At 41.8% G+C, this 17464-nt stretch overlaps 1 protein-coding gene across 1 annotated transcript in view; it reads left to right on the top strand.

Annotated features, from left to right (window-relative positions):
* LG02H6orf132 (linkage group 02 C6orf132 homolog) overlaps window positions 1–17464 on the top strand; it is a 64323-nt gene that overhangs the window by 26572 nt on the left and 20287 nt on the right. The window contains exon 2 of the mRNA XM_073615749.1: window positions 16153–16256. Coding sequence (XP_073471850.1) covers window positions 16153–16256 — 104 coding nt within the window. The remainder of the gene's footprint in view (window positions 1–16152; window positions 16257–17464) is intronic.

The raw sequence follows: 17464 nt of genomic DNA, 5'->3' as shown, positions 1-17464 counted from the left end.
AATATACAGCTGACTTCAGCATAGTGCTACGCCTGTGCATGGGGCTAAAACTCATTCAGTCATTTCAAATAAGTAAACTTACCGCATATGTCTAGCACTCACCTAGGACCTCCAATCTTAGATGATTCCTAGGTCATGTTGTTTGTTAAATCCTCTACCACTCCTAGAAAACAATTCTCTTACACATGCTACCATAAATGGATGACACCATTATTCCTATACATTGAGAAGCACAATTCTCTTACGTATGTCATCATAAATGGATGACACTATTATTCCTTTATATTGAGAAATTTCAAAAACTGAACTCTGTTAGGAATTCTGAAACACAATCCTGTTTTGTAAATCTGGTCTATTTTGTTCCATATAGGGCTTTTATTTTGACTTTTTTTTTAAATAGGTACCCCTCATTTAATGACCTATATCTTTTGTTCATTTAATCTAACAATATTAGCTGATATCGTTCATATAAGAACTGCATCCCAGCCACAATCTAATTTCCATTTGTGCCCCCATATTTTTTGCCCTTTTTTATATTCATTTATAAATGGATTCAATTTTCTTTTATTTGGCAGAGGAATGTATTTTTGTAAAATTACATGTAATAACTGGGTAACCAAACTTGTAGGACTAATGAGTAATATCAGAATATTATTTTGACTAAGCTAAATTTGGTACGATTTAGAACACAACTCCAGTCAAATGTTTTTGTTTTGGATAATGTAGAGCAAGGTTAGAGTATTTGCCAGATTTTTATTGTTGTTTCCAAGCTGGTGAGCTATCAAATATTTTCTATATCAGTGAGCACTGTCCCTTGGACAAGGAGTGAAGGAAAATTCTCTTTAAAAGGAACATGATGATGATGATAACTTTTTATGTTTTTTTATTTTATTTTTATCCCAATTTAGTAGAGTGGGGATAGTTTAAAAAAAAAAAAAAAAAAAAACATGGTCAGACTTCTATTGCTTTCTGCGCCATCTAGTTTGGTGACCGCATCCCTCTTGTCCTAGTTTTACAGTAATAAAAAAAAAAAAAAATAATGGAGGGTTAGAATTTTTGCAATGGGGTCACGTGCTATTAAAACAAGAAAAAGTTTTGTCTGAAATCCTACTTTGATACAGTAACAATTATTTATTCTACACTCTACACTTTTTTAGAAAATCATGAATTGCAAGTATCACAAATGTGAATATTTTTGCGCTCTGTAGAATATTAGTGTATTCAGTACTCATCTCTTTGTAGAATTTCTAACATAGAAGCAAGTTGTCACATGGACAAAATGTTCATGGTAAAAAAAAATCAGTTGCTGTTGTCACTGCAATAAAAATAGTGTAATAGTAAGGCCTAGTGCATGCAGTCCATCAGTAATTCAGTTATTGGCGTGAAGTGCCAATCAAAATTGGACATGATGATTTTGGGCAAGTGCCAACAAGTTTTGGACTTATGTAGTCTGGTAAATGCAGCTTAATTTCAGGTGCATTTTGCTTGCGTTTACGGTCAGTTTAGGATGCTTCCTAGACCATTGCTTTAGAAGCAGTTCTAATGTGAACAAATGCTCATTGACAAACTTTTTTGTCATCCATCTCTGTCTAATATAGTTTAAATGCTTAACTTGTTAAACTGTGATAACTAGCTTTATATAGCTAAATCTATTTCTTTGCAATTGGTTCACGATTGACCCATTTACAAAAGGTATGTAAAATTCATTGTATCACATTTGCTTAATTGCAAAACTAATTCAAATGGATTATCTTCTAAACCTTAGGTGTGCCCATATGTCATGGTAATAGCAATGTACTTAGAATGCTTTTTCAAGTTAGTCATACACGAGTATCATGTTTACGGAGACAACATCACTTGGATATAAATATGATGTTTGATAGCTGATGCTGATAGAAAGGTGGTAGATCCACATACATGGAGTGGCCCGCCCAGCCCCTGTCCCGTTGGCTTGTGTTTGATAGGCTAGCTGTTCGGTCCCACCCACCACCGACATCAGCGCCGAGTTTTGCCTGCTGGTCTCTGCAAGCAGTGACATTACATGATGGTTTCACACACTAAGCAGCTCTTACATGCCTTGCTGACTGCTCAATGTGAAACTCCCCCTCTCCTAGATCAGTGCCAACCAGTGCCCATCAGTGTCAATCAATGCCACCTATTAGTGCCCATCTGTGCTGCCAATCATTGTTGCCTATCGGTGCCATCTATCAGTACCCATCAGTGCTGCCTATCGTTGTAGCCTATCAGTGCTGCCTATTAGTGCCAATCAGTGCCACCAAGCAGTGCCAATCAGGGCTGCCAACCAGTACCGCCCACTAGTTCCCATCAGTGCTGCCAATCGGTTCCCATCAGTGCACTGAGTACAGGGAAGGAGAGATGAACTCAGCAGCCACGCACATTGTCCATGGGGGGCCGGCCTGGTGGGGCACAACTGAAATCTGTCTGTCTATTAATGCCACATGCTGATCTTTCGTATAATAGCTAATGACCACACTACTCTTTATAATAAACTACTGGAGGTAAATTAAAGTGTCAGTAAAAGGCTTGCCGCTAAGCACTATTATGTGTTCCCACACCACAAAAAAATTGTAGCGCTAACTTACTAATTCATAACTTAACAATAATGGTGGAACCCTCCTAATGTATGAAAATCTCAAACTTCAATATTACCACAATGACGGTCTCTGTCATATGTAACATCACATATAATGCACATCAAACTGAAAAAAAGACATACTGTATAAAATTAAACTTAGCAGGGTTGGTAGAAACCCCTCCTATAGATATTTACCATACAGATTAACTTTAAGTGCAACAATTCCAGTGATATGTGATATCACATGTAATGCACATCAAAATGAGAATAAGACATTTTTTTTTCTAAACCTTAGCAAGGATGGTGGAAACCCCTCCTACACATAATTGCAATACAAATTAACTTCAAGTGCAACAACTAGTGCAACAACTTTTTAGTTGGGAGGTTCACACCATTATAGCACTTTGGAATTTTTATTTTTTAGATTGTTACACTTAATTTGATATGTTTTAGTTGAATTTTTGCACTTGAAGTTAATTTTCCACCACCCTTGCTGTCTGTGTCTTTACGTTCCCACAAAGTTGGGAGCATGAAATTGTCCAAAATGTCTTGGTATGCTGACGCCTTAAGAGTTTCCTTCACTAGAAATAAGGGGCCAAGCCTCCATGTCCATTTTGCTTGGGGCACCTAAATTCCTTCAAACGGCCCTGCAGGGAAGATTTGTCTATTCACACTGTTTGGTGCAGATGGAGGAATCTACTAAATACCTATCTGTGTGTATGGGCAGCTTTTAGACATTTTTTTTTTCTTAGCTTAATAAAAAGCTAACCGAAAATCTAATCCTTCGCCTCTCTATCTAAAAGCTTTTACTAAAACACTTTAATACAGCAGTTTAGGAAACATATTTTGGGGATACAGTACCCTACCTGTTATGTAAGTGAATGGTGTGTATCCCATTGCCTACAGGTGGCTGCTTTCTGCTCAAAATCCTCCATGCTGTGTGCTCTTCACTGCTGCTGGATACTGCCTTAAGCAGTTGTCTTCCGGTGCTACGAATCTTAGCAACAGCAGCTCTCAATCGAGAAAAGTGAGTCATTCACCTACCCCCTCCTGACGCCTCCATCATTCCAAAAATTCATGAATGGAGGAGGAGGAGACAGAGGCGTAACTAGAACCTTCAGGGCCCTGGTGCAAGAAATCACGAAGGGCCCCCCTGACCCCATCCCGGGGCCCTTTGCATTGGTCCTAGGGCCCTTTATTATGGTAAACAACAAAAGAGAAGAAAATGTGGCCAGGAGACGCCAACTCAGGCTACCCTGTATTAGAAATGTAAAAAGGCTTATTATCAAATAATCATAAATATACCCAACAATAATAGATATGATCAAAATAGAAAACCACAAGGAAAAAAATGAAAATAAATTAAATACTACCCCCGGCCATATCCAAAGGAACCATCCCAGCTCCCTCTCACCCCCTCCCCAAGAGACACCAAGTGACCCACCGCAGTCCCTGCTAAACCAGCCTGCGTGGAAAATACTCAGTAAAACAATACATAAAGGCAATGCACGAATACCTCCTGTCAGAATAGCAACTGGGTGCAACTTTATAGAAGTCCAAATTAAAAATATAAGTGGACTAAAAGTCTGCGTGGTGTAAAAATGACAAGCCAAATAGTTCTCTGGGGTATGGACTGTTATTCAAGTCACTGTGGTCAATCTGTAAAATATTGCAAATGCAGATTGTGATAAACCACCAAAGAAGTGGTGTTAGCCTTCAGGTAGCTGGCCCAGTCCACCAGGAACTTTGATTGTGGCTATGAATCTCTTGCAATACCTAGGGAGCCAATGTAGGTTATTGGGGGTTTAAGCTGGATGGATGGCTCAGCTGCACTCTGCGAGTAATATGCAGCAGGTAAGCTCACAGTGTGCAGACAATGCTATAAAAATGTCTCAACTGCCCTCCTGTAAGTGTATAACTGAAAGGCTCCCTGTAAGTGCTCTAAGCTGGATGGCTGGCTGGCCTGGACTGCAATTATTCTGTAAACAATGACAAGAAGACTCACCTGATCTTCTCCCCCCCCCCCTCCCGGGGACCTGTTGCCTTGTAATGAGCCATAACCCAGCTGATTGTACAGCTGATGCTACTGATAGAACGGGGAGCCCACACACCATGTGTGCCTCCAGGACGGGATGAGCTCACTGTGTGTGCTGCTAGACATGGAGCCGACACACGAGCGGAGTGAGCACTGCAGATGCCGACCTGTGTGGAGCCCTCCGTGTCTTCACCCCACCAGGGATACGAATGGACGATCAAAGTGCTGCTTAAGCTTCTCTCAGATGCGAGAGAAGCAGCTGATCCCTGCTGGATCCAAGCTGTGAGAACTTTAAAAACACTCCGCTGCACTAAGTTTCTTTAGCTCTGTACAGTGCCGGGCTGCCTGTGTGAAGTCTTCCTGCGGTCTTGGGGCCCCCCCACAGTGTCGGCACGCCAGGGCCCAGTCGCAACAGCGACTCTGGTAGTTCCGCCACTGGGAGGAGATGAATGACGGTAAGTTCTTCACTCATTGGCACATAATTTAAAGAAAAAAAGACTAAACTTCAGCTTTGTGTGCACAGAATATGGTAAAAACATAAAAAACATTTCCTTTAAGGAAAAGTCCAGCCAGAGCTTATTAGGCCTGGCTTCTCCTATGGGTCACAGGAGTGCAATTCGTTTTGCCCTCCTGTGACCCGTTTTCAGCTGTCTGAAGTCTGCTCTCTACTGACGTCGGAGGAATCGTAAAGGCAGCGCATCATCATGGCTCTAAGTCTGGATCCGTCAGCTGCCTGGACTGATGGATTTCTCAGCCTCTCAGCGAGCCGCTGAGACGGCCGCTCTGCCCCCTCCACAGCTCAGCGCTCCAGTGAGAGTGGAGGAGCAGAGAGGAGAGCCGCTGACTGACCGGTAGCAGCTCTCCTCTTGGGGAGCTGAGAGAACCGAGCAATTGGCGATGTTTGATCGCTTGGTTCTCAGTGAAGAGGCGGCGGGGGGACCGATGCTGCATCCACCTAGGTAATTTTAATGGTTAAATTAAAAAAACTTCTCGTTTAATGTTTTGACAAGTATGACATTTCTCAGTGCATACCATTGCAAATGACATCACAAGTATGTCATTCCTGCTTATTTTTATTTAACTGCTTTAATTTGCATATCCGTCGTAATACATTCCTTTACCATTATGTGACATTTGTGTTTATTTAGGTTACAAGGATATAGGTAGTTCTCTATTGTTAATAATATTATTGGTACAGAGTGTACATCTTTGTTGCAAAGTTTGAAGAGAATGATTTTGCAGATTGACAATTCTTGGTTATAAAAATTTGTTGGAGGGGTGTGGCTTGGAGATGACCGGGTGAGGACGTGCATCTGTGAAGCTCCTGGCTTCCCCCGGACCGCTACCACTTGTAAGCCGACTATCTGACATGTGAAGACGGTATGACAATTCATAGAAGGTATAGAACCAGATCAGCCACTAGGGGGAGCAGGCCTACGACGCCACAGACCAGAATCTGAAGGTTTCTCCGTGACCCGCAGCATCTGACGCTGGAAGACACAGTGGTGGCTCCACGAGTACCCGGGATGGACGATGGAGCAGCTTCAGCAGTACCAGGGTTACATGTCCCCTCTCAGGCTTCTGTTCAGCTTCCAGGGATGGCGGCGGCCTCCCGGGCGGATGCGGTAAGCCCCGCACAACACCATAGCAGACTGGATGAGGAACTCAGATCTATGCTGCAAGCCCTCCCTACAAGAGCGGATATAGAAGCCCTGATTACCCGCATAGAGGAAGCTCACAGCAGGGACATTCAGGAGATAAGAGCGGAGATGCATTCCCTTACCGGCCGGATGGAATCTGGGGAGGCCTCTGTATCCTCCCTGGAGACCAGAGTGCTAGCCTTAGAACTCTCTGTCATCACAGGAGGCAACAGTTAGCAATATGCAGCTCCATTCGGAGGAATTGGAGGACCGTAGTCATCGCAATAATTTGCGCATACGGGGAATCCCGGAGACGGTAGGATCAGAGGAGTTCGAGCCCGAGATGTTCTCTGCAGGCTATATCGTTACCAACAGAAGGTGATTATTCTCCGTAGAGCATGGGAACACAGAGATGCAGAGATTGAGGGAAGGACGGTGAAGATCCTCCCAGATATATCAAGAGCTACTTTGCAAAGGCGAGCCATACTGCGACCAATATTGGATCTAGCAAAGCGCTATGATTGTACTTACAGATGGGGCTGCCCATTAACTGTTACATTCCGGAAAGCGCAGTCATCTTTTACTCTACTCTCCCCGGCAGACCTTACAGCCTTCTACACTTTTTTGGGTGCAGAACCAGTGCAAGTGTGCAATTGGCTTCAGAATATCCCTAGATCGACAGGCTGGTCGGGCCAGGCCCCTATTCAGAACAACCAGCCTGTTCAAGCACAAAGACTCAGAGGGAGATCCAGAACACCATCTGCAGAAGGGTCACATGAGTTATGATCAATTTCCAAGAAACTGTCAAAATTTCACTATACTCAAGATGAATATCACCATTTCAAGAACTGTTAAATTAACGGGTAACAACAGATTTTATGATGCACCTAAAGGTAATGTCCCCCCCCTTATTGCCCAGTCCCCCCTCCCCTCTCCCCCTTTTTTTTTTTTTTTTTTTTTTTTTTTTTTTTTTTTTTTTTTTTTTTTTTTTTTTTTTTTTTTTTGAGACCCCTTACCCATGAGACTTTAGAACTATCGGTAGTCTCTGATATCCCTGGACTTGGGTTCTTACTGTGGTACGGGATTTATGGACAGAACTTTTTAACAATAATTGCATACAGATGGAAGAATACCCGAAAGAACCCGAGCTAAATGAATATATGAGACTCCCCCCTGCTTTAGAGTAGGGATGGGAGCTCACCATGATTAGGCTATTGGTTGGAATATATCATGAAGGGATGTATTTCTTATAATATGGATTGTGTCTTCTAAATATGTATCTAGAGAGACCCTATGTATTGATATAATAAGGGGGTGGGATGTATAGATTGAGGGGGGAGAAGGGGTTTGTGTGTTTTTTTTTTTTTTTTTTTTTTTTTTTTTTTTTTTTTTTTTTTTTTTTTTTTTTTTTTGCACTGAGGGTACATGGGTACCCTCTAATACAGGGGTCCTCAAACTACGGCCCACGGGCCGAATCCGGCCCTCCAGCGTTTTTTATCCGGCCCGCGGACTGCCCCTTTAACATTGCAGCACTCGCCCTGCCATCTGCTCCCTCCATCACACAGGACGGGAAACATAACAGGCCCGGACAAAGGACCTTCTGTGCTAAGAAGCAGGTGATTGGTTACTAGGCATCGGGGCGGTCCAGGAACCAATCACCTGCCCCTCACTTTCAAAGTCCCGCCCTCCGTCCGGACCTACCATGCCTCGCGTCCTGCGTGATACAGGTAAGTGTTGAGTGGGAGTGCTGTGATATTATAGGGGGTGGCAGTGTAATATTGATATTGGGGGATCTGTGATATGGGGGGATCTGTGATGGGGGATCTGTGATATGGGGGGGATCTGTGATATGGGGAGATCTGTGATATGGGGGGATCTGTGATGGGGAGTCTGTTATGGGGGGATCTGTGATATGGGGAGATCTGTGATATGGGGGGATCTCTGATGGGGGATCTGTGATATGGGGGGGGGGATCTGTGATATGGGGGGGGATCTGTGATATGGGGGGGATCTGTGATATGGGGGGGATCTGTGATATGGGGGATCTGTGATATGGGGGATCTGTGATATGGGGGAGTCTGTGATGGGGGCGTCTGTGCTATGGGGGGGGGACTGATATGGGGGGGATCTGTGATGGTGGGAGTCTATTATGGGGGAGTCTGTTATGGGGGGATCTGTGATGGCGGAGTCTGTTATGGGGAAAGTCTGTGATGAGGGAAGTATGTGATATGGGGCAGTCTGTTATGGGGGGAATCTGTTATGTGGGGCTTTGTGTTGGGGGGGCTTTGTGATGGGGGGGATCTGTCATGGGGGGGCTTTGTTATGGGGTGAGTCTGTGATGGGGAGGGGGGTCTGTGATTGGGAGTGGTTCTGTAATGAGGGGAGTCTGTGAAATACTGATAAGTTCATATTGATTACAATTGTTCTTTATTTTAAATATTGTACTGTTTTTTTTTTTCCTGTGTGTTTTTTTTTTTCTTTTTTTTTCACTACAAATAAGATGTGTGCATAGGAATTGGTTCATATTTTTTTTAAACTATAGTGCGGCCCCCCAACAGTCTGAGGGACCGTGAACTGGCCCCCTGTCTAAAAAGTTTGAGAACCCCTGCTCTAATATATGAATTTGGTGGGTCACGGGAGGTGGTCAAGGGAAGGTGAGGCAGGGGAGCCATAACACCCACGTGAGTTAGGGTGTTATGTCCTAACGAAGATTATTTATTTATTTATTTATTTTTTTAATTCATAATAAGACACTTGTGATCACTTACCTGAATAGGGGAATGGTAGGTGTAATTTGTATTGATAGACACCAAATAGAGACACTGAATATTGGAACAGAACACTAATTCTATTTATTTATTTTAGGGATCACTGTTAGCCTAATATATTGTGAGTTTTAAGTTGGGGATTTTATTAATCGGGGTATATCACTGGGGGGGGGTTGTTTTGGGTTTTTTTTTCACTTTTTAAGAGAGGCCGAGGGGTGTTGTTTCTTTTTGAGTATTGCACTTATATATATTGTATGACTTTGTACGTTATGCATCTTTTTGTCACATATTTTTTAGGGTGTAAGGTGTGTGTTTGGTTTTATTTACACATCTTAAATTTTGCACTTTTCCCTTTTTTTTTTTTTTTTTTTTTTTTTTTTTTCTGCCCCCTGATATATCATTTGTTATTTCCAACCACTCTATATGTAGATTTTGATATTAGAAGTAAGAGACCTTGGGTTTGGAAGAGGTATGCAGCTGTGCTGCTGGGAGTGATTCCAACACTGGGGAGAGTATGGGAGGGGGGTTGGTCGGGATGTCGTGGGGGGAGAAGTAGACTGTGACAGAATACCCCTAGAATAGAGGGGAGACAGCCGAGGGGGGGGGGATAGTTTAAAAGGTGGATAGGAAGAAGGTGAATCAAGGGCAATTAAGGATGACATAGGAGGGCGGGAGGAGAGGGGGGTTCTTCCCCTCTCTCTTCCCCCCCTCCTACTCTTCCTTCCCGAACATAGGTAGGAGTAGGTGATAAAACTCACGCTATATATACATGGTTTTGTACAATTGTATGGTTTTTTTTTAATAAAATTATGTACCGTTCAAAATAAGTAGAATTATGAATTTAATCTGTAAAATAAATAGAGTGGTGGGGGTCGGGGGGAGGAGGGGAGCACCCTCCCGGTTCTCTCCGACTATACCCCCTTGTAGGTTAGCGCTTATTCTTCCAGTTTAGGACTGGAGAGCGTAATAGCAATTTTTGCTGTTATTCTTTTTAGAACTTTTTCCCACTAAAGTGGGTTCTTTTTATTAACTATTTAACACTTTCTAGATATTCTTTCTTTTTCACTTATTATTTTTGGTGTTTGTCTCTTTTTTTACTATTTCTTTCTTAATTTCTCTCTTTTCTTTCAGCCTTATGACCCTTGCTGGGGGGATTGTATCTCGCTCCATTTTACAGGGGGTCAAATTTACTTCTTTCAAAGTTCGTGGCTTAGCTACACCTGAGAAACCTTCCAGACTCCTTTTATGATCTCAGAAAGTCGCATAGCCAGGTAGTGTTCTTACAGGAGACCCACTTCAAGCAGCAAGCGATTCCTAGGCTTTATAATCGCTACTTCCCCACTGTATATCATGCACCCTCTCATTTGTCAAAATCTAAGGGAGTAAGTATTTTAATTGCTAAATCGGTCCCGTGGACCCTTGTGGAGGAACGGGTAGATCCACAAGGTCGATATCTGCTTGTGAAAGGGAAAATTGGAAATATTACTGTGACCCTGGTGAACGTGTATTTCCCGAACTCAGATCATCTGGCCTTTCTAAAGTCTTTAGTACCTATCATATTAGAATTCTGGGAGGGTGTTTTCTTGCTAGGTGGGGATTTCCATTTCGCACAGGAACCTTTATTGGATGTTTCGAGAGGAGCATCACATCTTTCTTTTTCCTACCTTAAAAAACTTAAAGCAGAGCTGTTGAGTTTGTGTTTGGTCGACACATAGAGAATTATGCATCCGGATGCTAGGGATTACACCTACTTCTCACACGTACATCAGACATACTCCATGATAGACTGCTTTGTCGCCTCCTCCCAGATTGACTATATATCCCTCTCTGACCATGCACCAATTCATATGACTTTAAGTTTAGACACGGAACATCGCTCTCCACCGACGTGGAAATTAAACGAATCCCTGTTACAAATTCCTGAAGTATGCAGTGAAGTGGGAAAGATCCTCACAAACTACTTCCTGGAAAATGTTGATCCATCGCTGAGCCCAATGATTGTTTGGGAAGCGCATAAATGTGTGTTAAGGGGAAAGCTGATTAGGATCGGGGCCTTAAAGAAACGGGAAAGAACTAAGCAGATCGATTTGTTGATTTCCAAGGTGCGCTCTCTCAAATTACTACATAAACGTTCCTTGGCCGAAGTCCATCTTAAGGCCCTTTTAAAGGCCAAAGGAGAATTGAAAGACTTGCTTTTTCAAAAGATGGCTCAAAACCTAGCATGGGTGAGACGCTCGTTATTTGAATTCTGAAATAAACCAGGCTAGATGTCAGCCAGACCCCTACGTGGCCCGAGAAAGCGCACCTTTATTCCATATATTACAACTAGCCAGGGGATTAAAGTACACACCTCCAAGAGCATAGCAGATGAATTTTACAAGTACTACCGACAATTGTATGATCTACACCCTAAGGATTCTACCGAGGCCTTGATGGACAAGACAAAGTCAGCTATTGAATACATCAGGGCCTCAGGTATGCCCATGTTATCGGATGAAGAAAGAGACTCTTTGGAGTCTGAGATTACAGCTGAAGAATTTCATGAGGCCTTGGCCCAAACAAAACTACGGAAGGCTCCGGGGCCCGATGGCTTCACGCTGACTTACTACCAATCTTTCGTGACTTCCCTGACTCCACACTTCTTGGCGGCCTACAATGTGCTGAAAGGAGATAGCTCTATGCCAATAGACTCGTTGAGGGCTTATATATCCTTGATACCCAAAGAGGGGAAAGATTTATCCCAATGTAGGAATTATCGCCCGATCGCACTTCTTAACATAGATTTAAAACTTTTTGCCAAAATACTCTCTAATCGACTTGTACTGCATATTCCAAAATTAATACATTTAGATCAAGTAGGTTTCGTACCGAGGTGAGAAGCAAGAGACAATACCATTAGGGTTTTGAATCTTATTCATAAGGGTTGTTCGGGGAAACCATTTCTCTTGCTTTCGACAAACGCGGAAAAGGCCTTTGACAGGGTGTCCTGGCATTTTATGCGGGCCACCATGGAATACATCGGTCTTGGCCCCAATATGTTCAATTGGATCTCATCTCTTTACTCTCAACCGTTGGCGGCGGTTCAGGTGAATGAATGGTGCTCAGAGTTTTTTACAATAGCGAATGGGACGAGACAAGGTTGCCCCCTGTCCCCCCTTATTTTCATATTGACCTTATAGCCGTTTTTGTGCCATATAAGAGAAGACCCAAATATTACAGGGGTGCGGAAACCCTCAGGACACCACAAAATAGTGGCCTACACTGACGACTTGATCTTCTTTCTCTCTAACCCGCGAGTCTCGCTCCCCAATATTTTAGCAGCTGTGGGGAGATTTGGAAAACTGTCAACTGCGCCAAGTCCACTGTGCTTAATATTAGGATCCCAGATTCAGAGGCTTGCAGGATGCGTACGTCCTTTGCGTTCCATTGGGCAGATAAATCAATACGATATCTGGGTATTGATATCGCATCGGACTTGGCACTTTTGTACGCTTCTAATTATGTACCCTTGCTCCAGAGACTGAAAGCTGACCTTCGTAACTGGCACACTTTGACCTTGACCTGGTTTGGGCGATGTAATGCCCTGAAGATGACGGTTTTACAGAGGATATTATACATACTCCAAACCATACCGATTTGAGTACCTTCGACATATTTCAAACAGCTCCAGACGAAAATTAGAGAGTTCATTTGGTCACATAAGTCACCTAGGACCAAAATGCAAATGTTGTCTAAACCCAAAGAGAAGGGGGGCATTGGCCTCCCTGATCTTCTCCAATATTACAGAGCAGTACACCTTTCGAGGATAGTGGACTAGCACTGTAATAAAGAATTCAAACAATGGGTGAGGATGGAGATTGAGGATGTTTCTATGCCTCTGTTGACCTCTCCATGGCTCACCTGCTCTCTGCCAGAAGACATAAGGAACCATCCCCTGGTAAGTGCCACCCTTAGGGTGGCTAGATTAACGTTTCGCAGTACGGGCCTTGCGCCGCTGCCCTCGCCTATGACACCGGTGATAGGTAACCCCGATTTTCTACCGGGTCTCACTAGCAGGAAGATTAGACAACTAACACTATCAGGGAGATATCGCCTAATGGATGTCTGGCCTAATGGGGTGCTCCCCTCATCAGCGACCATTTCTAGTCTCACAGATCCACCGTTAGATAGTTTCAGCACCTATCAACTTCGACACTTTACAGTCCCTTCAGAAGACATCATATGTCCCTAGAGACCTTACCCCCTTTGAAGTGTTATGTAAAACGGGGGAACCTTCATGACATACTCTTTCCCTGATATACAGTTACCTGATTAACCAGACTGAAGAGTCAGCCCCATTATTTGTCTCTCAACGGGAAAGGGACTTAGGGATACAGTTCTCCCCACAGCAAGTGAATAAAATGTTGACTTTGGTACATAAGTCCTCCTATTGCAAATCAATATCAAGAAATTGGATACAAAATTGTGTCCCGATGGTACAGAGTCCCTTACATACTTCATAAGATGGATGGAGCCACTTTGGATAGGTATTGGGGGTGCAATGTGGACATTGGCACGATTATGCATATTTTTTGGACCTGTCCGTTATTTAGGGCATTTTGGGAGGAGGTGACCACTACAATTAGAAACTTGACAGCTGTTGACCTGAAAGACAACCGGGCTGCGTGCCTTTTACATTTGACAGAGAGATCCATTCAGAAGTACAAAAAGACCTTGACAATACAGCTTCTTAATGCAGCAAGGGCATGCATTCCCGCACTCTGGCGGCAATCTCAGCCACCAACGAGGGTCCTGTGGTATTCTAAAGTTCAGTGTATACTTCGTATGGAGGAATTGACCGCCACCCTCCATAATACAGAGGAAATAATGCAGGAAAAATGGAGGCCATGGAGATATTTTATGGGTACAAATGTGTATCTACAGGAGGTGGCTGAGTCTGTGATATCAGGTAACTACTGTAATGAGCATGATATTGAGACCCCGTTCAATTTGTCTTCCCCCCCTCCCCCTTCCCCTTTTCTTTCCTTTTTTTTTTTTCTCCCTTCTGCCTCTCGATATGCTGCTTTTTCTTTTTTCTTGTTAATTAGGTATTGATAATGCAGCCGTAAAATTCGGCTGTTATAAGTATAGTGAACATAAGATATATTGAGTTTGTAATTCAGGTAGTTAAAGTGATGATATATGTTCACCTATTTGAAGGATCAGATATTTATATTTAGGTTAACTTGGCAAACGTTCAGGGGGCCTCCTAAGGCCTTCTGGTTTTTATATCCTTATAGGTAATTGTATAGACAAAGTAGTTGTTATTTTGTTAACAAAATTGTTCTCAAGTTATGTTACGTCCTTTAACTTGTGGAACAATTTGACTAAGACGTGTATGTTTAAGGAATTGACGTGCTTTGTGATATGTCAAGAATCTTTGTTTTAAATAAATAAAGAATTTAAACAATAAAAATTTGTTTTCTTTAACCACTTCCCGTAAACCGCAGTAGCAGTACGTCAGGTACTTTGACGTAGAATATCAGGTAGCTGCCATTACCCCGGAATTTTCTGAAATGACCAATGGTCCTCTTTCAGATAAAATGGTCTCCGTGGCAGATTCGCCGCAAGATCACTTTTATTGGCGGCGGGAGAAGTGCCCACCCCTCTCCCGCCGCGTTCCGGTTGTCCAGAGACACCGGTAGCGGCAGAGACGATCCGATCCTTTCCCCTCAGAGGCTGTGCGTCGAATGAGGGAATGATGGCCCCCACTCAACTCAACGATGTTGGATGACGGCAAACATCACTTCTGCCCAATGGCCCTAAAGGGGACTTTTTTATTATTATTGAAATTTAATTTTCAATTATTATTATTACTATTATTATTATTATAATTAAATTTTATTGCATTTAAGTGTAAATGTGAGATCTGAGGTCTTTTTGACCCCAGATCTCACATTAAAGAGATCCTGTCATGCTTTTTTTTTTTTTCTATTACAAGGGATGTTTACATCCCTTGTAATAGGAATAAAAGTGATCCATTTTTTTTTTTTTTTTTTAAAGGGACAGTGTAAAAATAAAAATTATAAAGTAAAATTAAGAAAAAAGAAAAATCAAAAGCGTGCCATGCTCACGCGCAGAAGCGAACGCATACATTAGTCACGTCCGCTTATGTAAACTGTGTACAAACCACACATGTGAGGTATCGCCACGATAGTTAATCCTAGCAAAAGACCTCCTCTGTAACTCAAAACTAGTAACCTGTAGAAATTTTTAAGGGTCAAAGTTTGTCGCCATTCCACGAGCGGGCACAATTTTGAAGCGTGATATGTTGGGTATCAATTTACTCGGCATAATGTTCTCTTTCACAATAAAAAATAATGGGCTAACTTTACAGTTGTTTTTTATTCATTCAAAGAAATGTATTTTTCCCAAAAAATTGCATTTCTAAGGTTGCTGCGCAAATATGGTGTAACATAAAGTATTGTAACGACTGCCATTTCATTCTCTAGGGTGTCTGAAAAAATATATACATATGTTTGGGTGTTTTAAGTAATTTTCTAGCAAAAAAAATGATTTTAACTTGTAAACAACAAATTTGAAAAATAGGCCTGGTCCTTTTAAGTGGTTAAAAGCTAGTCAGATAGAAATAATACATTTTTTTTATTTTTTATTTTTTTTTAGCAGTAGAGCTGAAGTGAAAGCAATGGGAGGAACCTAGCCTACAAATTTGAAATACATTTAAATGTTATTTGTACTTTGAGTGAAGTGATAATTGCTTGAAATGCTTCAAAGAACAAAGTGAAATAGCCTTAAATCACTGAACAACCTATAAACCATATATTTACTGTATATTCATTACTTTGACACATATCAGATTTGCTTTATTGTGGGCCCCAGTACACAATAGCTGCTAGGGTTAATGCCTAATATAACCAGCTCTTAAAAAGGGTTACACATTAATTAAATAGAAAATTAGCTAGATTTTGGCATTAAGAAGGCATAGGTTGATTTTGAACAGAAATTATCTTGCCCATAAATTATTAGTATTCTTCCATGGGTGAGAACAAATCAAACAATGTATGTGTTGGTAGCTGAAACTGACTATTTGTTGTTTTTTTTTTTTTTTTGCAGATGATATACACAATTCATTTTCATTTCTGGATGACTCTGGGACTGCAACACTTAAAGCTCGACCTGGTCCCCGTGCCAGGCCTGTACTTCAATTCTCAACCAGTGTAAGTATCCTACAAAGAAAAAATATTTCAAAATGTATTCACATTATTCACTATTCTGTATTATTTCCTAAAGTTCTTAAAAAAAATAGTGTTTGAAAGGTTGTCAAATTGTTGGCATCTGTGCTTGTTGTGGCAAGTCATTTGCAAAGGAGAATTTACTGGAGTTTTTATTTGTAGGAGTGTTTACTTGGGTTTTTATTCAGAAGGTTGCCATGAATTTTATTTTTTTTTTTCACCCCAAATAACATCTTTAATTATGAGATGTTTAGTATGTGAGGATATGTTCAATATTACATATAGTGATGGCTGGGGAAGAGCCTTGATTATATGTACTTTGCTATTTTAACAGCAAATGATGTGGTTATTTTTTTTCAGCATTAAAGCTGGTCTATCGTTACTTTAACCACTTGACCTCGGAAATATTTACTCCCCCCTTCATGACCAGGCCATTTTTTGTGTTACAACACTGCATAACTATAACTGACAATTGCATGGTAATGTACCCAAATAAAATATATGCCCTTTTTTTTCCCCACAAATAGAGCTTTCTTTTAGTGGCATTTGGTCCCCACTGCCTGGGGTGTGTTTGTTTTGTTTTTTTTTGGGGGGGGGGGGTGCTATTAACAAAAAAACGACACTTTTGAAAAAAAAAATATTTTTTTTACTTTCTGCTAGAAAACATATCCAATAAAAAAAAATAAAATAAAAAATCTCTAAAAAACATGTAGCAGAATGCATATTGGCCTGAATTTATGAATTCAGGCCAATATGTATTTTGGTAAAAATAATCCCAATAAGCATATGTTAACTGGTTTAGGTGAATTTTCTAATGTCTACAAACTATGGGATTTATTTATGGATTTTTTTTTTTTTTTATTTATATTTTTTTTCAATTCGTTTCTTTAACACTAGTAATGGAGGCGATCAACGACTTATAGTGGGACTGCGATATTAACCTGGGCCCTCCCCTCTCGATCCAGCGACGTTGCACGAGAGACTCGGCTGTCCGGGACTCTCCTTCCTCATTGGCTGAGACAGCAGTGAAGCACCATTAGCTCCCGCTGCTGTCAAAGTCAGTAAGCCAATGAGGAAGAAAGGGGACGGGGCTTGGCCGTGTTTCCGTGTCTGAATGGACACTAGGGAGCTGCAGGTTGGCTCGGGTGCCCCCATAGCAAGCTGCTTGCTGCGGGGGGCACTCAATAGGAGGG

Source organism: Aquarana catesbeiana, linkage group LG02 (assembly GCF_042186555.1).
Source record: "Aquarana catesbeiana isolate 2022-GZ linkage group LG02, ASM4218655v1, whole genome shotgun sequence".
In the NCBI taxonomy this organism is placed as follows: domain Eukaryota; kingdom Metazoa; phylum Chordata; class Amphibia; order Anura; family Ranidae; genus Aquarana; species Aquarana catesbeiana.
The sequence above is the reverse complement of the archived record's forward strand: the minus strand, read 5'-3'. Positions and strand labels throughout refer to the sequence as shown.